The sequence below is a fragment of the Drosophila serrata genome, unplaced genomic scaffold (genome assembly GCF_035046125.1).
Source record: "Drosophila serrata isolate PLE 108 unplaced genomic scaffold, ASM3504612v1 contig_272, whole genome shotgun sequence".
Lineage (NCBI taxonomy): Eukaryota > Metazoa > Arthropoda > Insecta > Diptera > Drosophilidae > Drosophila > Drosophila serrata.
The window spans coordinates 2,162,236-2,181,930 of NW_028257170.1; the positions used below are offsets into that span (position 1 = coordinate 2,162,236).

The 19,695-nt window shown below is 41.9% G+C and overlaps 6 protein-coding genes and 1 long non-coding RNA gene across 7 annotated transcripts in view; 4 read left to right on the plus strand and 3 right to left on the minus strand.

Moving 5' to 3' along the window:
* Positions 1-8,977, minus strand: part of nmo (serine/threonine-protein kinase nemo) — an 89,409-nt gene extending 80,432 nt beyond the window's left edge. The window contains 2 exon segments of the mRNA XM_086833994.1: positions 6,073-6,710; positions 8,252-8,977. Coding sequence (XP_086690120.1) covers positions 6,073-6,236 — 164 coding nt within the window. The 5' untranslated portion in view covers positions 6,237-6,710; positions 8,252-8,977.
* Positions 8,978-9,817: 840 nt separating this feature from the next.
* On the plus strand, positions 9,818-10,708 carry Pop4 (ribonuclease P/MRP subunit POP4). Its single transcript, XM_086833997.1, has 2 exons — positions 9,818-9,884; positions 9,943-10,708. The coding sequence occupies exon 2, from the start codon at positions 10,022-10,024 to the stop codon at positions 10,544-10,546; it is 525 nt and encodes a 174-aa protein (XP_086690123.1). The 5' UTR covers positions 9,818-9,884; positions 9,943-10,021; the 3' UTR covers positions 10,547-10,708.
* LOC110189068 (UBX domain-containing protein 1) lies at positions 10,668-12,152 on the minus strand. Its single transcript, XM_020959038.2, has 3 exons — positions 11,932-12,152; positions 11,226-11,837; positions 10,668-11,162 (listed from the first exon to the last, which is right to left on the minus strand). The coding sequence occupies exons 1-3, from the start codon at positions 11,979-11,981 to the stop codon at positions 10,820-10,822; spliced, it is 1,005 nt and encodes a 334-aa protein (XP_020814697.2). The 5' UTR covers positions 11,982-12,152; the 3' UTR covers positions 10,668-10,819.
* Positions 12,153-12,334: 182 nt separating this feature from the next.
* HP4 (Heterochromatin protein 4) lies at positions 12,335-13,022 on the plus strand. The gene is made up of 2 exons (XM_020959050.2): positions 12,335-12,763; positions 12,827-13,022. The coding sequence occupies exons 1-2, from the start codon at positions 12,475-12,477 to the stop codon at positions 12,841-12,843; spliced, it is 306 nt and encodes a 101-aa protein (XP_020814709.2). The 5' UTR covers positions 12,335-12,474; the 3' UTR covers positions 12,844-13,022.
* A 368-nt stretch (positions 13,023-13,390) lies between these two features.
* Positions 13,391-16,091, plus strand: LOC110189073 (uncharacterized). Its single transcript, XM_086833993.1, has 5 exons — positions 13,391-13,738; positions 13,812-13,946; positions 14,011-14,921; positions 14,993-15,609; positions 15,667-16,091. The coding sequence occupies exons 1-5, from the start codon at positions 13,657-13,659 to the stop codon at positions 15,983-15,985; spliced, it is 2,064 nt and encodes a 687-aa protein (XP_086690119.1). The 5' UTR covers positions 13,391-13,656; the 3' UTR covers positions 15,986-16,091.
* Positions 16,092-16,365: 274 nt separating this feature from the next.
* On the minus strand, positions 16,366-18,241 carry RNaseX25 (Ribonuclease X25). The gene is made up of 2 exons (XM_020959042.2): positions 18,034-18,241; positions 16,366-17,779 (listed from the first exon to the last, which is right to left on the minus strand). The coding sequence occupies exons 1-2, from the start codon at positions 18,105-18,107 to the stop codon at positions 16,864-16,866; spliced, it is 990 nt and encodes a 329-aa protein (XP_020814701.2). The 5' UTR covers positions 18,108-18,241; the 3' UTR covers positions 16,366-16,863.
* Positions 18,242-18,841: 600 nt separating this feature from the next.
* On the plus strand, positions 18,842-19,573 carry LOC147643476 (uncharacterized). The gene is made up of 3 exons (XR_015271967.1): positions 18,842-19,094; positions 19,164-19,338; positions 19,408-19,573. It is a non-coding gene; the product is annotated as an uncharacterized LOC147643476 (long non-coding RNA).
* The last annotated feature ends 122 nt before the right edge of the window (positions 19,574-19,695 follow it).

Consider the following 19,695-nt stretch of genomic DNA (forward strand, 5'->3'; position numbering starts at 1 on the left):
TTGGTGGCACTTGGGTTGACTATTATTTTTCATTTGGGGCGCTCAGCTCACAGGCGGTCCAAGTGAAAATTATTTCAAGATACTGCTTGGCAAACGCACTGGCACCGGCTCAGGCACACGCACCGATACAGATACAGATACATTTGCGGATACAGATACAGATACATTTGCGGATACAGATACAGATACAGGCGGAGCCGCAGATACAGATACAGAAACACACACATGTGTGGAAAAGAGCTGCAACATTATTTCTTGCGCTCCCTTCAGCCACACTTTGTTACACGATACCTAAAACCGAGGCTCAATGGGAGAAGATGAGGGACGGAGGAGAAGTGGCCGGGTCTAGTACAAAATAAACTTCAAAGATACATTTGCGCTTCACTTGAACCGTAGAGCATAGAGCCCCAGCCGGAGTGAACTAAGCTGCACATACACACATGTGTTGTTTGGCGTATCTGTAGTATCCTAGTATCCTAGTATCCGAGTATCTCTCTTTGGCCAGAATGAAGCTGTGTACAAAATTGCGTGCGTAATTCCCTTTTGTCTCCTACTCCTACTCCTACGAATATAGGGATAAGGACCAAATGTTTCACCCGAAAAATAAAAGAGAGAAAAAGATATAAGTGGAGGAGGAACAAGCAGGCGTAAAGGATTTTCCCCGGGGCTCTACCTGAATTGCAGGTCCTGTGCGTGTCATAAGGCCATGTTGCCGGACTTCACTTAACTACTTTTCAACCTCTGATGGAAAGATAATGCGCACACGGTATGGGATTTCAATAAGAAAATCAATTAATCGTTTGAAAAGGAAATATTTCCAAGAGAGATGGAAATATATAGTTTCTGTGATACTTTTCAATCGTTTCAATTTATGAAATGGAAGTTTATCGGGTAAACACAGGTAATGTATTAATTACTACATATTAAAGTTGCCATAAGGAAGTTAAACGATTACGTACGACTTACATAAAGTCTCATTGTTGTAATTAAAGCAATATAAATATATTTAAAATATGGTTTAGTTAGTAAACAAGAAACTACACAAAGGGAGAACTATATTCGTCAAGATTGAAGGGTTACAAGATAATGAAAGTTATTTAAAATCCTGTTGTTTAAGGAATTGATTTAAAAACCTATCGCCCAAGTCCAAGAACAACCACACCAACTTTTACAAAGCCAAATGATTTATCTCTAAGGAAATAAAGTAATATTATCTATCTGACATTTATCAATAAATTTTCCCTAACCCCAAGACTGTTGACAAATTACAGAATAAATTATAATAACACCCATTCCCTTGCTTAAACCCTTTTCACAACATTTAATCAACCAAAGACAATAGTTTCCCTTAGAATAAAATCAATAACCTAACTCTCACAATTTACGTGTGTATTTGGGAAAGAGGGAAAACTTGATGAAAAACTCATAAACCAATAGAGCGCCCTTTTTGAGCAAAACTGCAAAGGCAACCCAGTCGGGGATAAATGCAAAAGAAATTGCAGGGAGAGCTACGAAAAACAGGATAATTATTCAAACACTTTCAAAGTCAGAAACAGATACAGACGGGGAAAACGCTGAATTGAAAATGGTTTTTTGGAAAAACTTTGTCGTTGCAAGGAGACCGAGACAAAACTAGAAAAGGGGATGGTTTGGGTTTGGTTTCTGGGTTTTGGGTTTGTATTTTCAGGCTATTCCTTGGTACTCTTCAGGATGATGCACTCCCAGGGAAACGAAACGAAACGAATCGAGACGAGACTGAAAAACAAAAAAAACATATGCGGGACCTCACGACCAAACCATATCCTGTAAGCGGTCTGTGTGTGCAACATACAAATACACACATGTGTATATATATATGTATGTTTGCCAGACGAAATATAACTGAAAAGCAGGCGAAGGTTGTTCAACCAACCAACCACCGCAGGAAAAGACCAAAAACAGGACGGGATTCAGAAGGGGGAACGTCACAGGCACAGCCTCTGCAGCAGCTGTTCCAAACATTGGATGGGCTTGGAATGGGATCGCTATCGCTGCGACGATGGCATTATTGTGACTGGGATTGAGGAGAATCGTAAATAAAACTATGCATGTGCATTGCTTTCGATTTTGGCCTCTCGCACACACACAACACACCCAACACACATCTTTTTTGGTGGTTGGAAGCGGCCCAAAATCAAAAGTACAAGCACGAGTGTGTGTGCCATGCGGGAACTGAACTTTCCGGCTGAGATTAGCACAGGATTTGTGACCTGATCAAAATCAGATGGGAATTGTAGATTGACAAAAAATAAGTCTAACAGAAATTCGAAAATGGGAATACCCTCAAAAAAACGTAGTAACTTAGTTAAGCTATTAGAAACCACAACTTAAACTATGAAGACTAGCTTACAATGTATCATATACCATTGTCTGTTTACTACTTTAATATCTTTAATCAAAAGGTATTCAAAAACCCTAAAGTTTTGATACTTTTTGATTAGTTTTTATGCTCCAAAATAAACCATAAAATTCATGACTATAAACAATAAAGACCATTAAAAGGTTCTAAATTGCAGTTCAACCCAAGTCAGCCTGTTGCCAGGGAACTGGAATGGGCCAAAACAAAGCCAAGAGCCTAAAAATAACAGGAACGGGCTAAGCCAAGTCAGTCGGTGAGTGAGCCTAGACCAGAGACACCTTGCCTTGCTGACCAGGCCAAGACTCTGGATGCCAGGTTGAGGTCCAGGTCCAGAGAGATTCACAATTCGTGCAGGAAGCGGGTTTCGTCTCTCTCTCCGATGCAGGCAAAAGGTTTACACTGTCTTGTTTTTTTTTTATTTATTCCAGCCAAAAACCGTCCACTTGTCCATCGGTCTGTCTTTTGGTCCATCGTCTGCCTGCGCACCTCCCAAAACCAGTTGCAGGTAGTTTAAAGTAAAGCCCAAAGATCTTTGCTCATTCGCTCGTCTTTTGGGATACCTTATAGCATATTTCTTATGCGACTGCTGCGCAGACGGACCGAGTCCGACCCGCACATACATACCAAATATACCTACGGTTCGGATACAATATATATATATATCTTATATATATAATTCTCTGTCGCTTTCTTGACTCTTTCGAGTCGCTTGCATTGGGAAAAATTCGTAGAACTTTGCCTAGGATTAATTGGTTGAATGTTTGTTGTTCTTGTTTCGTTTTTCTTCTTTTTTTGTGTATGTTTTGTTTCCAGAGTGCCATTTCTGGGAAACAAATTATAAATTGAGTAATCTAGCAGTAAGAATCGATTTCGGTTCTTTTATTAGAATCATTTCAAGTGTTTTAAGGTTGTGGGAGAAGTAATTAAAGGAATTTATCAATTTTTAGACAATTTAACTTTTACCTAAGGAACATAATGTAGCCAACTTTTATAAGCGGATTCTGGTAAAGTTGTATATTTTGTACTCGGCCAACTTCAGTTTAGAAACAAGAACTACTTAACGTCCAGTACTTCCTTCCGCAAACCACGCTTCACCTGCTCACCTGCTCTTTCCACAGGCACAATTTCTCTACCCCCTTGGAATAGCACCACTTTTAACTAAGAAACCGTAAACAAAAATAAATAAATAACTATAAAAAAGACATGGCCTAGCCTAGGCTGTACCGAAGCGGGCCGGCTGCATCTAACAAGTTCGACATTTGGCACTTGAATTTAACGCTTGATTGCATTCCAAGCCTAAGTTTCTGTCTCTCCCCCCTCAGAAAGTCGGACAGGATCTTTATATATACATAGTGTATTTATACAAGCTATATATATAAGGTGCAGCACAGCTGCCATAACTTGCACAAGTTCAACTTTGTGTTATTAAAAGAAAATTGAGTAGCAAAAGCCGGCAACTAAGAAACTTTTAGCTGAATTTCAACTGTAAAGTACTCACACTTAAATCTTGTTTATGAATGGTTATCCAAAACAAGATGCAGTCCAAGTCGTAGTTCTGCACAGAGTTTTCCAAGTAATTTTTAAATAAAAATTATGAGATAAAGATTATAAGTAGTGAAAAACTATGACTGCATTATTAATATATTGCTTAAGAGACTGTCAGACCCACACGGTTAAGATGATTGCTTTGTAAAGCCAATTCAAACGTCAACGACTTCTTTCTGCGGGTTCCACTTTAACTTGGCCAAAAGGGATTCAGGGGGGGGGGCTTAACTCGGCCTTTTCTTCCAGGGGAATGGGGGATGGGGGTTTTTTAAGGGGATATACTCGTACTCGAGCTGCTTCTTGCACCTCTCCTCATCATAGTTTGCCTTTCCACGCTTTGTGTTTTCTTTTAGCTCAGCTCCTCCACTTGTGGCTCGTCTTCAGACTTCCTTGTGCCCAGAGAGAGAGAACCCAGACCCAGGCTAAGGCCCACCACAACCCCCTTCTCCATCCCCGTCCGTTGTGTGCCAGTTTTTCACTGGCTTCCCGGCGGACCCAATGCCGCCTCCTCCACCAACTCCGCGGACCAAAGAGGCCCCCCCCAACCAACCGATAAACTGGCCTCACTTTGCGTTTTGATTATAGCCGGAAATGCCGTTTTACACGTGAATGAAATTTGTAAAAAGCAGCGTTGCCGAACTTCAGAGTCTACACTAAAAATAAATTGATGGGTAGCCAAGATTAGATATTTAATGGAAACGAGAAAATTAAATGGAAATTCTCTAGTCAAAACGTATGTGAAATTGTGCTGTGGAGAAGCTACTTTTTAGAGATCAATTTGCACCTTGTTTTTGTTTACTATTTTGTTTATTAACTAAAAGGTAGACTCACATTTTTAGCACAAATCTTTGACTCCACACAAAGGCCTTTTTAGAACCTCTTTTAACACATTTTATTAAGTAGATATGGGTTATGAATATCGGGTGATATATAACTAAGAGTGATATCTAATTTATGCACCTATAAGATATTATATTAAAATATCTATTGTGTCAAAGAATTTCTCATCTAATTCGAGTAAGTTTTCCAGCAGTTTTTCCCCTTTCACTTCTTTCAGTGAGTTACAAAACTAAACAGATGTAGCAGTTAGATATAAAGTTAAACCCGTTTAAGCAACAATTAATGTTAAAAATTTTCGCACAAAAATGCAAATGCAAATCAAAGGAGAGTCAAGAGGAAAGGCAACACAAACGCACAAAAAAACGAGGGAGATGAAAGTAAACGAGGCAAAAACGAGGGGAGAGAGATGTCCGCGCTTAGGGTAAGAAATATATATATTATAGGAAAAATCCACCCTCGGGGGGGCCCAGGCCAAAACGTTGGAAACTGCACAAAGGCGCAAAATCATGAAGGACAGCTCGGGGCTCTGGACTGGGACTGGGACTGGGCTCAGAATTGAAATGAGTACGAGGCATGAGGATGTTGACGTTGCCTGCTGCACAACACACAACAACAACAAGAGCAACACACAACACACAGAACCAGAAAGGGTTACAGAATCAAAGGCCTAAACAGAAGGTTGCTGAACCCACGGCGAGACCATGACAAAAATGAACATATAGCAAGGCAATGGGGTGTGCCTCAAAAGTGGACCGAAGTTGCAAATACCCTTGCAGTTATTTGTTTACAATGTTTGTGTATATAAAAGCCAGTATGGTATATGATGTAAACATAACTAGCTATTTGAGCTAAATGTATACATAGTTATAAGGCATAGAATGCCTTTACTTGGGGAACTCCCAAACTGTTTTGTATATTTTAAAAGAATTTTATACAATATTTCATGACTTGCTAGTGATTCTAAATACTAGTTTTATTTCTACAAAAGTGCCTGGAAATTAGTGGTTGATCTAGCCATTTGATAATGCCTTCTTTTATCAATAAACAATTGCAAAAAGTTGTAAAGAACCTTTCTCAATAAGACCTTTTTAATATGACTCCATTTACTTTTGCATAAGTTCTACAGAAATGCTTATGGATAGATTATTTTATCATTTTAACAACTGAAATATATGTTTTATATCCAGACTAGACTTATTTTTAAATATAACTTTCCCTAAACACCCACGAAAAGGAATATCCTGCTTATAATCAGCATAAAGAAAGGATAATATGATCTCTTGACTTACCAGACAACGCCGAATGCTCCATAGCCGATGGGACGATCCGGTTGAACATCCTGAGGAACCGCTGGAGGTTGATAATAGGGAGCCGCTGCGGCCAAGATTGCGCTGGCGCCCTGTGGCGCACCACCGGCAGCACCACCCTGTACCAGTGACATCGAAACGCTCATTGATGGACTACGCGGCAAGCTTTCCAAATAATTTGAGCAGCTGCACCCGCTTCTGGTCGTTGCTATCGATGTTCCTGTTGTTTTGACTGTCTCGTGTTCCGATGGAGCTCAGTTCCGCCGGGATGGTGGTGGTTTCGACTGTGGACGTGAATGTGGTTCTGCTTCTGGTTCTGGTTCTGTTGCTTCCAGAACTGGTGGTGACTGGGGCGGTGGCGACGATGGTGGTGTTGGTGTTGGTGGTGTTGGTGTTGGTGCTTGGCTTGATGTGGGAGAAATGGTGTTGATTGCTCAATGGATGCCGCTGGGGGCTACTGATGGCCGCCATTCAATTGTTGGCCATTTGTTGCTGTTTTGGTTGGCTTCTATTCTAATCTATTCTATACTTTTCCGATTCTTTGTCGTGTTGTTAACGTTTACGTCCCTTATTGGACACTTTTAACTTATTTAAATGAGATTTGAAGACATTTTGGAGAACTGCAAATAAGGAGAGATAAATAAACACTATTTGTTAGGATTTGTTTACAAATGATTAGTTAAAGTGGCAAATTCTTTGAAAGTTTGGGAAAGAAATAAATAAAAGAAATCAATTATAATCTTAATGGTTTGACTTTTACTTATTCTTTATTTGAATTCTTTCAGATTAAGTTGATAATATTAATTATAAATGAGGAACATTGAACATTGAATTACAAATTTTTTTGTTTAATATTTAAAAAGGGTTACATCTTAAACATTTTCAACAATTTCACATATTTTTAAATTGTAAATGAGTATGCAAATTTTTTAACCTTATAAAAACTAACATAGGGCCGCTTCCCGCATTAAAATTAATGCTTTTTAAGCTTAGTTATGAGAACTTTGAACTTTGGTTTGTCGAAAATATTTTCATATAAAAATATAGATAAATATTGATTAAAAAAAGCGAATATGTTAAGATTAGTTATGTTCAATTTTCGATTTTATCCTATAATTCAACTTCAATTTCCAGACTTCCACTTTCTTGATATCTCTATTTTTGTATTAAAATTATTCTTTAATGTTTATAGAAAAAAACACATTTTATTACAATATTTAAGACATGTAAAAATTGTATTAAAATATTTTTAAGCAGAAACATTTTAATAAAGCCAAATGCAAATTCAATAAAACTACCAAAAATCTAATGACTTTTAAATGTGCTTCTAAGTTGGTTTCATTACATTAAAATTTTAGTTTTTGAATATAAGTAACCTTTATGATAACTTTAATTTCATAGTTCCAACGTTTCATGAAACTTTAAAACCATAAATCGGTTGATTTTTCAACTAGAACAAACCGAAAATTAATTACATTTAATTTTGTTTCATGCCTATCATTTTGAGCTCTAGTTTTTCGAAGCCGGAAATATCCCGTTGCGTTTGTTCACTGTACTTTAATTGCAATTACTTTTGTTTGCTTTCCAAATTTTTGGTGGCAAATGAAGCTGCACAAGAACAACACGAAAAAAAAAACACAAATTGAAAAACAGGAGAGCGGGATAAAGAGAGAGAGCCCGAGAGAGAGGAGGATGTGAAAAGTGCCGTTAGCTGGGCTGTCGCGATTACAACCGTAAGAGTGTGCTGTAAGTGTGTGCGCGCATGTGAGTGAGATTCTGGCGATTCCCGAATCTGAGTGAGATTTTTCAGCTGCGCTGCCTGCGCGTGGCTGCAAAAAGCCGCTCAAAAGCGCCATTTGAGCCAAGTGCGACAAGCCTCGTTAAATGAAAAACCACACACACGGATTTTACACAAATTTAAGGAAAGCATGTTGCGAGGCAAACCAAACACAATGCTGAGAAGAGCCAAAAACCTCTGCCGCCAAACTCTCTCAGAAGACAACAACAACGGTAAACTCAAACTCAACTCAAACGGAATGCAATAAAAGAGAAAAAACGGGACAAAAGAAATTTTTGCCCGGGGATAAATAATAATTCCCAGGGCTTCGCTTTCCTAGATTTTCCTGGGGCAATTAAACTGGCGTTTCCACCTTTGATTTACCTTAAAAAATGCACAAATTATTTGAGCAGCGACGGTGGCCCGGCAGCAGTTTTTCTTTTTTGTTAATTTTACTATTTCCGACTCTTCCGCATTTGTGGGAGCGAGACGGACGAAGCAACGCGCCGGGAACGTGCGGGAGGGGAACTTGGTGCGTGTGTGTGAGGGAGAGAGAGCGAGAGAGATAACACGGTAAAAAGCACTCGAAATGAATTTTGTAATTTTTCTTAATTATTATTGTAAAAAACGCGAGACGACATTGTTGTTGTTTGTTGTTGCGGCTGTTACTACTACTACGACCGCGGCGGCTGCTCACACACACACACACTCAAACCGATACACGAAACACACGAACAAGATGCAGCAGACAAACAAACAATTGCCTGGGTCACGTTTCTGGCTTTATTGCATTATCATAGTTGTCACACGGCCGCGGGGCGTGGCTGATGGGCGTGCACAAAGCCTCTGCATTTAACTTCTTAAATTTTCAATCACACGCGGCGTCTTTTTCGATTTCTTTTATTTTTCCGTCCGCGGCACGACCGCCTTAGTTGAGTGAAACTTTGTTTTTGGAATTTTGTGGGATTTTTTTTGCCCAAGAGTTGCGTTTTTCGGTATTTATTTCTTGGTCACTCTGAATTCCGGATTAACATTCGACATCTTACGTGTCAATATAACATGGGGTCGAATTTTCACTTTTGGGGTCGAATGCTCATGTAAAAAATAAAATTGGTAACTAACCGCTCTCTGGTTTCTTGGGTGCTGTCAGGTGTCGGTCGTTTTCGGATTGGTGAAAATGTATCAAAATATCAATATGTGGTATTTAATAATATTTTGTTTCTTGTCGCTCTGAACTTCAGAGCTGTTGTTTAACATGTTACACTTCTACATAACACTTTACACGTTTACAGATACATGCAGTATTCTTATTAACAGACCTGCCCATTAACAGAATCCTCTCTTTTTGGCTGTCTGGTGGATGTAAATTAACAGAACACTCTTTGGTGCTATCGGGTGCAGTGGTTTCATTTCCGCTTTTTTCCCGTCAGATTTTTATGTTTTTGAAGTGGGATTGCTGGAAAAATATATAAAATAGCGGACAGCGGGAATTCTGGCTTTTTGAGCAAATTTAAGCAAATTTCAATTGAACGTCTGTACAGCGCCAGAACCCTGGTAGAGTTGGAAAATGTCGATGATACAATAAAGTTCTGGGCTGAAGCTCAGACACAATAAGTGCTGTTTTAACTTCGTTCCATCACCCAGCTGCCTATCTACAATTAAACAACAGAATTTTTATCCAACTGATGATGCCGATAAAATTGACTATATAATAAGTATACTATAATTCTTAATTTTTGTACATTATATATTTTATGTAAAGTATTGAACGGAGTGTTTATTAATGAAAATCATACAACATATTGCTTTATAAAAGTCAGCATTTTTCTTAACTTTTTTTTCTATGGTACTTCCCTTATTTTAGCTATTTTTTTGTTGGGTTAATCCAGCTGTTGTTTAACATTTTACATCGTACAAATCTAGATAACCATTTTACACGTTACACGAACATCGATAAAAACATCGAATCATCGACCAATCGACGTAAAAAATCGGAAACAATATGGTCCCACTGCAGGTTTGTTTTGATTTTGTTTTTGTTTTTTCATGTTTTTGCAAATGGACCACGCGACTAGCAATTTGAAGGAATTCATCACTGACTTGGTTATTCCGCACCACCGTCGAAATGTGGCCATCAATGAGGACCACATAACCATGCTGGAGGGCAGTAAGATCAAGAAGCAGCATTCCCGCAAGCGGCGTGCCCACAAATCGACAACGTTGACCAGGAAGGAGTACGCGAAGCTCGGATTGAATACACTGCCCACCAAGCAGATGAAGTACGAGGAAGCCCTGCCGCTGCATAATCTGTGGAAGGGTTACGTCCGCGAGCACCTGGCGTTGCGGGAGGGCGGCGAGGTGCCCCAAGTCCATGATCCCCGCTACGATGAGTTCAGCAAGCAGTTGGTAAAGTTGGATTTGCACGGCGCCAAGTTGAGAGTCACGCAGTCCAAGTGCAGCACCCTGGAGAATCTGTCCGGTATCTGTGTGATGGACACCAAGAATGTGTTGAAGCTCCTGGGTAAGGATCACCGGCTGCGAACCATACCCAAGAGTGAGTGCGTTTTTGGCTTGACGGTGGGCAACATGGAGTTCACCATCTTTGGTCAGCATTTAAATATCCGACCAGCGGAGCGTAGTGTCAAGAAGATCAAGAACTATGTGGAGCCGTTCATGTAACTGACCTAAGCAGTGTATTAGTGTTAAGAATTAAATTAATTACTCATTCAAAATTATAAAATTTGGGAAGAAAGCTGCTTTTCCACTGGAAAGTCCCTGAATTTTTGCCAAAGCATTAATGTTTTCTTTTTTTTTCCTGTTTAATACATATAAAAAACCGTACATTTAATGTTTTTTGGGGAATATCGCGCCACGTTTTTTAGTTGTTTTAGTTTCTAGTTCCGATTAGTCGTAAAGATAGAAGTAGGGAGATTCCCTGGTATTCCCAACGTCCTATGCAGCCGTCTTGGTCATGGTAATGACAGCGGATGGGACCAAGCCGAGCACCTCCAGCGGCTTCTCATAGTCCTCCTCGGCAAACAGTTGGCGCGGAAAGGTGGTCATCAGAGAGAATGGTGTTTCAATGCCGGTCTTGACCTGGATGAACACACGCACGGCCGATAGCTGTTCCTTGATATTGAAGGTCTCCTGGAGCGTGGAGCCATCCTGCAAACGCACCTGAATACGGGTTTCCGTGTAAACGCGCTGCGGAGATGTCACAGCCGGAGCCGGCGAACTGGCCGTGGTGGAGCTAACCGAGGGTGCTGGCTCAGAAATGCCCGCTTCCTTTTGTTCTCTGTGGGTAGCGGAACGCGAAATGTTATGGATTTTCTCAATGAAACTGAAGATTGAGCCTCACCTGGCCTTGCGTGCCGCCTTATCTGCTTCGATTTGAGCCCTCACCCGGTCGCGAGCCGCCTTCTCCTCGTCCTTCTCACGCTTGCGCTGCTCCACGATTTTTTTCATTTCCAGCTCCTCCATGCGGCGCTTGGCCTCTGTCATATCCTTGCCGGACTTGATGCGATTCTTCTCCCGTTCCAGAGCATCCAATTTCTCGCGCTCCTCGCGTTCGATGCGCTTTTGCTTGAGCTTTTCTTCGATGAGAGCGAGCTGGGCCTTCTTCTCCTCCTCGGTGAGGGCCTTTTTCTCCTCCGTGGACTCGGAGAAGTTGCTGTGGCCGGTCTTGGCGGCATGATACTCCACTTCTGTGTGATCCTTAAGCACCTTGCCGCAATCGTCGCACTTCAGGGATTTGGCTACCAGGGAACTGGAAGCGGCTTCGGCACCGCCACTACTGCTGGGAGCTGCTGAGGCCGCCGCGTCGTCGTTAGAAGTTGGGGGAACCACCCCGGTACCCGAACCCTTAGAGTCGCCTGTATTTTGACGTGGTATCTCCTCGTCGCCGTGGGCCAGCAACCATTCCATGGCCGGTTCCACTCCCTTGTTGCTGGTGACCTGCAGAGCGTATTCTCTGCGGAAAATGTAGGGAAGAGAACCCATCAAAGTAAATTTTCGCAACTTGCCGGAAAAGGAGTAAAAAAAACGGGGAAGTCCCGCACACTTACACGCGCTCCCGGGGAAAACCCATATCCATCAGAGTCTGCACGTCGCTCATGTTGCCTGCGTTGTGCTTGCAAACAATGTATTCGTCTATAGTTTTCGTGTATTTACACAAAAATTTACAATGACACACAGAAACAAAAACCCTGGTGTAGTGTTGAAAAGTGTTAAAAGTAGCGGCTAGGAAATAGTTGAATCTGTGCGGTGACCTATCGATACCAAGTGGCAATAGCTAGTGCGGCCGTAAAATAGCTATTAATACTTACCTAGTTTCTTATTTTTAAAATAAATACATTTTTATATATTGGAATACTAAATAAAGTATATAAAATAGAAAATTTAAGGTTCATATCAAATATGAAGTATTCTGACTTCAAATAAGTTGAGAGCCAAATTTGTTTACAGCCATGGCGGTCAGCTGTTTAGTAGTGGCCACTATCGATAGTTCGCCACTGATTTTGTCGTTTCCCAGCACCGACAAACGGCGTCTGCAGCCAAAAAAAATAACTTGCGTTTGCCTTAGAAAGTTTCTTTCCACGATATTGAAGATGTCGCCGAAATGCAAAACCAAGAAAATGGTTGTTAAGATACCGCGCCACCCCTACTTTAACATACAAAGTGAGCGCAGCGTGGAGCGGGAGGTGGAGTACCAGGTGCGAAAGTGTCGCGTTAATTTGGAAAGGCTAAAGTCGACTGCTGCCAACACCGCTCATCCTTTCCCACTTAAACCGAAGCCCAAAAGATGCATTGTCCGGGTGGCCAGGCTGCCGGACGTGGAGCGCAGCGAGATCTCCGTGACCCCGGCCAGTTCCATCATAAACTCAGACATTGACGAAGGTAAGGGTGGGTGAGAGGCGGCCTTGGCCAAATATGTCGAACTAACTACTATTTTAATTACAGGCGCATCTAGCGAGTAAATGGAATTCTAAGTACTAACGAGAAACCTAAATGACTGGAAACAATCACCTATATTCATATGTTTAGATCTACGGCGATAGACTTATGTGTTCTACAAAGGCATTACCATAGTTTTTTTAACCCATACCATTCGTGGGACTCATAACCATTATCCAATAAAAAACAATTTTATATTCAACTGCAGCGATTTTCTTATTTTGTTAAATTTATTCCATTTTACTATTTGTAATATATGTTTTGTGTGTGTCCCCTGTGTTCATCTTTTAGCTTAAAGCCAGTCTCTTTTGGTGTTTTGTTTATTTATAATTATTTATTTGAAATATTTGTTTGTTAACATGCAAGGCGCAGCCTTAGGAGTTTAATGTAGTGTGTTTTGCATTAAAAGAAACCAGGAATTTAAAGGTTTATTTTGAATAGTATTCTTTTCGTACTAAATCGTTCTTATAAAAATACAATTTTTTTTATGTATGCACGAATAGACTTAAGTTTATACTTAGTAATTCGAAAATGATTTTTTCTATCGAACAATCGCCGGCTGAGATCGATAACTCATGTTTTTAAAATTTACTTTATACACAGAGCTAAAAACAATCAATTTGAATAATACAATTGTATATATATATATAAACTTATATTTCTAGTTACCATACCCTTTAACAATTTAATTGAATAAATATCGATATTTACAAATACCATCTCTACGTGGGAGTCAGCTGTCAGCAGAGGAAAAATTTCTGGAATAACAAAACAGGCAAAATTACCCGTTTCCGTATTCGTACCCGGAAAAAAAAGTGGAACAGCCGATCGAAACCATGAACTGGCACAGGGGCAGCATAGCGGAGGCCGTAGCCGAATCGAAGGCCAAGGACGCCGTCTTCGTCGTCTTTATTGAGGGTAAGACTAATGCACAAACTTCTCGAATCCTCCACGTCATTGTTGTGAAAATCTTTGCCTTGAAATCCTTCAGGCAAGGATGAGCTGTCCAGCAAGCTGGAACGATTCGTGGACGACTCGCGGGTGCGAACCCGCCTCGAGACCGCCGACTTTGTATCCATCAAAGTCCAGGGAAACAGCTCAGCCTACGGACAGTTCATGTCGCTATGTAAGTATCGATTACTGCCGAGTCACTCGCCCATCGCTCTAGCGGCCCTTGTTGCCTCTTCCAGACAAAGTTGTGCCCGTTCCCTCGCTCTTCTTTATCGGCAAGACGGGCACTCCTTTGGAAATAGCCACCGGAATCACGGATAGTGTGGAAGAGCTAATAGCCAAGATCGACCGGGTTTTGGTTCTGGCAGGGAAGCGAACGGAAACGCTGTCAGTAACCAGTTCAGTCACCTCCTTTTCGGAGCAAATGAATCCCACTGCAGTCAGAAGCTTTGCCGGAGCCGATGACTCAAGCAGTTTAAGCAAGGACGAGGCACCCGAGGCCCCCGTGACACTCGAGACCGCAGAGACTCCTGAGACACCCGAGGAACCGCAACCAAGTCAAACTGTTTCAGTGACTCCCAGGCCCGTCGAAGTGGTCGCCTCCGTTTCGGATTCGACTCTACAAGTAGAGCAGTCTAAGGCGAATCAGGCATCTGCTCCAGCTGTAGCCAGTATTTCAGCGATATCCGCTGAATCATCAACGTCCAGGTTGGTGGAAGCCAAGCAGCCCACAGCTTCTCCAACGGATTCGGTGGCTGAAAAACAAGAAACAGACACGGCATCGGTAGTGGTAGTTGCACCGACACCAAGTAGAGCGGAGACTGCGACCACATCCGGAACCGCTGCCGTAAATTTGGCCGCCTCGTCAATTCTACCAACAGTACCTTTGCTTACGGCAGCTGTACCAGTTGCTGCCGCTCAGGTACAGGGACCCGCGCAGGAACAAGTACCGGCACAAGAACAGATATCTACAACAGATTCCGAAACGCGGATGTTGGAGGTACAGAACCTATTGGAGCAGAAGCGCCGAGAGCGACTGGAGGAGGAGAGACAACGTGAAAAGGAAAACGAGCTCAGGCGGCGAAGGGAGGGTAGGCTGGCGCAAAGCCAGCAGGCACTGGCCAAGGAGCAGGAGCTAAAGAATATGCAGGTATTAAAACCTAAACATAAATGCATAAAATAATGAGCTAAGCCTTTGTTTCTTCGTTATTATACTCATAGGAACGCATTCGTCGCGAGAGGCTGGAGGAGCAGGCGGCCAGGGAACGTATCCGCGCACAGATCGCCGCCGATCGGGCGGAGCAAGCGCAACGCAACCAAATTAACGCGGAGGCGACAAGCACAACCACCTCGCTGGCTTGCGAATCCTCGTTTAGTTCTGTTGACGAAACGCGTCTGCAGATCCGCTTACCCGGTGGCATCAATCACACCAAATCCTTTCCAGTTGGCGAGGTGCTAGGCACCGTGCGCATCTATGTGCGAAATGAACTGTTAGCCGCTAGTGATGTGCGGGATTTCACTTTGGCTACGAGCTACCCACGCCGGGAGTTCGCAACGGAGGACGAGGAGAAGACGCTGAGGGAACTGAAGCTGGTGCCCAATGCCGTGGTTCTGGTGCTGGCTAAGGAGCATGTGAATCGAGTGGTACGCAGCGGCAGCTCCCTTATGACCATGCTGGTTACGGCCATTTGGGCAATGCTCACACCGGCAGCCAAGGCCTTTGACTACATCAACAAGATGGGCTTGCGCCCCCTCACTCAGAGGTTAACCGCGTTTGTGGCCAATATCCGGGGAACAACAGACCGAGAGGATAATCCCGGACTTGCCCAGGGCGATGCGTGAGTACTATGAATGGATATTTCCAGTTTGATATGTTTAATTTATTCTGCTTTCAGTGCCGCCCGTCGCAACATGAACCTCTTCAACATGCGACCACCACCTCATCCTGGTTACAACTACGAAGATCAAGGGAACAGGGCTTCTGGATCCCAGACAACACCTCCCACTCCCCAGCCACAGCCGGGTACTGGAAGTACCCCACAACCCCATCCCACTAGCAGCAGCCAGGCTGCATCGCAGGAGTTTCAACAGCGCCCAGGCGGATATCAGCCACCGCGGTATGGTGACTCAAACATTCGACGGCTGCAGGATACAAACAAGGACGATGAGAAGGATAAGGCCACGTACAATGGCAACTCCACGCAGCAGCAGTAGGGTGACTCCTTATCTCCAATACCCCCCTAGATATCAAACCTATGTAATAGCCTGTTATGCTAAATTATAAATTAAAACCATTCAAGAATATATTCCAATATATCAATTCGCTGTGTTCGTTTAGTTTAATTTTAAAACAAAATGTGAGCCTTAGCAACTAGGATGATTGTTAAACTTGTTAAAAGTTAAAGCCGTAGAGTCTTTTTGTAGAGACAGGATCTCTTGGGATGATATATACCGCGATAATTTTGAAAATTTTGTCAAGTTAGATATGAAATATTAAAAAGGATATTTAAAATTGTAATTTTAGATTACTTTCGATAAATCAAACAGAATATCTATTTAGCCTTTAGGCTTTATAAAAAACAAAATCAACAGCATTTTCGAGTTAAAATCAAGGCATTCCTTTAATTGAACAAAATTAAGGGCTTACAAACTAATACGATAGATAATGTAGATCTTCGCCAGTTTGTTAAGTCGAAGATACAGTATCAACAAAAATGAGCTTATAGACTAGAAGAATAGATATCTGGTAAAGATTTAAAAATAGAAGGCTTTTAATTATTAGTTTTAGGCCGTTCCATAAAAGTAGATTAAAAACAAGTGCATGTGATTAAAGAATATAAGTTTGATTTAAGAAATATTATCAATGGACAGATGGAAATAAGGTTATGAGTTGATGAAACCATTTCCATAAAATTCACTAAATTTGAAGCTATTTACGTTTATGATTGTTCACCTCCGCCGCTGGATCGTGTACGTCAAATCAGTGGAAGAATAGAAACAAGGGTGGAGTTAACCATCAAGTCCTCCTAAGGCGCGCCTCAAAATACTATACATAATATGTAAGATCATGTGTCCAAGTTCCCAGTCGTCGTTTACAATGTAAACCACATGAGGAACTGCAGCAGCTTGTAGACATTAACCAGCGGAAACTTCCAGTCCCTTTTCCGCTGCAGCGGTGGCACTAAGCTCGGGTAGTGAACGAGGCTGCCGATATGGCAATTGGTGGTGATATTGCCACCGGGATATACAACTGTCACAGCATCGCCCTGCTTCACGCCATCGCAATCGATCAGCTCCAACGATTTACTGAAGCAGATGCGAATCTCAGAGAGATAGCTAATGCTGTGCTTGTTATCGAAGAGGCAATGGATGGAGGGATTCTTGCCCAGCGCCTTCACAATGGCATTGTTGATTGCGGTGACCGTATTGTTGGAGTCCGGGTGTATGTCGGAGGCGTCCAGGATGCGCGACATAATGTAATCCTCTCGCCAAGTCAGTCCTTGTTCGAAGTACTTGAGTTCATTGTCCAGTGCTTCGATGCGCATCGCGCAGGTGCCATGCTTCTGCCACTCGTGCTTCCACAGCCACTCCTGCGTGTCCTCGCCCTTGAGATCCGGCCAGAAGGTCTCCAGACGATCTGATATGGGTTCCAGCTTTTCCGGACTGAAGCTGGCCGAATTGTTGCAGAAATTCGGCCCAAACTGATGCAGTTTCGTTGGCCATATGCCGTGGATTGTCCAGAACTCCTTTTTTTGCGGCAGCGAGCACTCCTGATCGGGATTATCCTCGCGCCAGTGATAGCATGTGGTCACCGGCCACTGCTGGGTGAAGATCAGCACGTCCCAGTCGTTGTCCTGCACGGGGTTCCACTTTTCTCCTTCCAGCAGGGCGTCGTCGTCATCGTATGGGAACATCAGCTCGAACTCCACACCGCCAGTCGCCGCAGGGTCCCGTTTCGCCTGATGCTTCTCCACAGACGTTGATTCATCCGTCGAATCCGATGTGTCGCTAGAAAGGGAGGAACTTGAGCCTATGAGTAATTCCCATCGATTTTGCCGAGTTCTTTGTATGGTGCCTATCACAAAAGGGGGCTCTTGAGTCAACCTTGAACTTGACTCAGCTCCTGGATCGCGACATATACAAATGTACATTGTATAGCTATGCTGCAGGACTTGTTGTAGGGCAGGATGAAGTGGGGAGTCCGGGAAAGTTTGCCCCAAATAATCTATGGGTTTCTCGGCTTTCCCCGGCTATTAACTCACCTAATGGGCGTGGATTTAATGGCCACAAGGCAGCAGGCTAAAATTGCCCATATTAGAAATCGCTGGCTCTGCATTTTCTTGTACAATTTCTTGCAAAATAAAAATAATAATAAACTGCGATGCAAAAACCTTCGGCGGCGCTATCGATGTATCGATATTTAGTTATGTGACTTGTTATCGATTGCGGACATAGCTTTATGTTCAGTATCTTTATCGACCTATCGAACTTTAATACTAACAAATGGAGGATTCAGGCGCCACATTTAAATTTAAACAAGAGAAAGTCAAATTTTCACCAAAAAGTATCCATTTTATAAATCACTTATTCTAAAGTAAAACTGTTCTTGATATTCATGCTCCACTTCTTTGGTATATTGTCCTATCCTTAGTTTGTAAATAAAAACTAAAAACAAAAACAATTTTAATATCAATGTTTCAATATATACATGGTCCAAGAAAATAATAGTTCCTTACTACTATACTATTGCTTATTTTACTAACCTTACTTACTATCTGTACTGTACTATCCTTACTTATTATCTCGAACTTTACAATATATATTTACATATTATTTACATGTTTGTTTTTGTTTAAAAAGAGGAGCTTATCGACACCGGTCGATTATAGCGGCGTGCGACGCTCACTTATAAGCTTTACTGAAAACTCTTTCAAATTCGCACGATGATGCGGGAACGCAGAAGTATTCGAAAACCATCGATGTTGCGCCGCTAAGCATCGATGTTGCCGATGTTTCGAAAACATCGATGTTCGCATCGAGGTCATCGATGTTCGCATCGAAGTAATCGATATTCGCATCGATGTTTCTCCACCTCTATTAGTAACTGATCATACATACTTAATGGTCATAGATACTTAGCGATCATAGTTAATTGCTGCTCATAGTTACTCATTGCTCATAGTTACTTACTGCTCATGTCGCACACATGTGCATATGAGTCCCAACTGCTTCTATCATACCCGGAACGAAGTGACTGCTGCCGGCCAAGTCTCAGAAATGTGTTGTTACAAAAGTTGCAAGTCATTGTTTATTACTGTTCAAAGTAAGTACCTGATCATACATACTTATTAGTCAGAGATACTTACTGATCATATTTACTTGCTGATCATAGATACTTACTGTTTGGAGTTACTTACTGCTCATAGTTACTTACTGCTCATGTCGCACACATGTGCATATGATTCCCAACTGCTTCTATCATCCCCGGAACGAAGTGACTGCTGCCGGCCAGGTCTCAGAAATGTGTTGTTACAAAAGTTGCAAGTCATTGTTTATTACTGTTCAAAGTAAGTACCTGATCATCCATACTTATTAGTCATAGATACTTACTGATCATATTTACTTGCTGATCATAGATACTTACTCTTTGGAGTTACTTACTGTTCATAGTTATCTCGCACACATGTGCATATGATTCCCAACTGCTTCTATCATCCCCGTAACGAAGTGACTGTTGCCAGCCAAGTCATAGTAATGTGTTGTGTTACAAAAGTTGCAAGTCATTGTTTATTGGTGTTCAGAGTAAGTACCTGATCATGCATACTTATTAGTCACAGATACTTACTGATCATATTTACTTGCTGATCATAGATACTTACTGTTTGGAGTTACTTACTGCTCATAGTTACTTATTGCTCATCTCG

Bases quoted from the DNA above. Each gene is read 5' to 3' on its own strand.
- Pop4 (XM_086833997.1), top strand. From the start codon at position 10,022: ATGCTGGAGGGCAGTAAGATCAAGAAGCAGCATTCCCGCAAGCGGCGT.
- LOC110189068 (XM_020959038.2), bottom strand. From the start codon at position 11,981: ATGAGCGACGTGCAGACTCTGATGGATATGGGTTTTCCCCGGGAGCGC. The intron at 11,838-11,931 runs GTAAGTGTGCGG...CATTTTCCGCAG, and splicing joins GGTTTTCCCCGGGAGCGCGT to AGAATACGCTCTGCAGGTCA. The intron at 11,163-11,225 runs GTGAGGCTCAAT...CGCTACCCACAG, and splicing joins AAGGCGGCACGCAAGGCCAG to AGAACAAAAGGAAGCGGGCA.
- HP4 (XM_020959050.2), top strand. From the start codon at position 12,475: ATGTCGCCGAAATGCAAAACCAAGAAAATGGTTGTTAAGATACCGCGC.
- LOC110189073 (XM_086833993.1), top strand. From the start codon at position 13,657: ATGAACTGGCACAGGGGCAGCATAGCGGAGGCCGTAGCCGAATCGAAG. The intron at 14,922-14,992 runs GTATTAAAACCT...TTATACTCATAG, and splicing joins AGGAGCTAAAGAATATGCAG to GAACGCATTCGTCGCGAGAG. The intron at 15,610-15,666 runs GTGAGTACTATG...TTCTGCTTTCAG, and splicing joins GGACTTGCCCAGGGCGATGC to TGCCGCCCGTCGCAACATGA.
- RNaseX25 (XM_020959042.2), bottom strand. From the start codon at position 18,107: ATGCAGAGCCAGCGATTTCTAATATGGGCAATTTTAGCCTGCTGCCTT. The intron at 17,780-18,033 runs GTGAGTTAATAG...CTCCCTTTCTAG, and splicing joins ATTAAATCCACGCCCATTAG to CGACACATCGGATTCGACGG.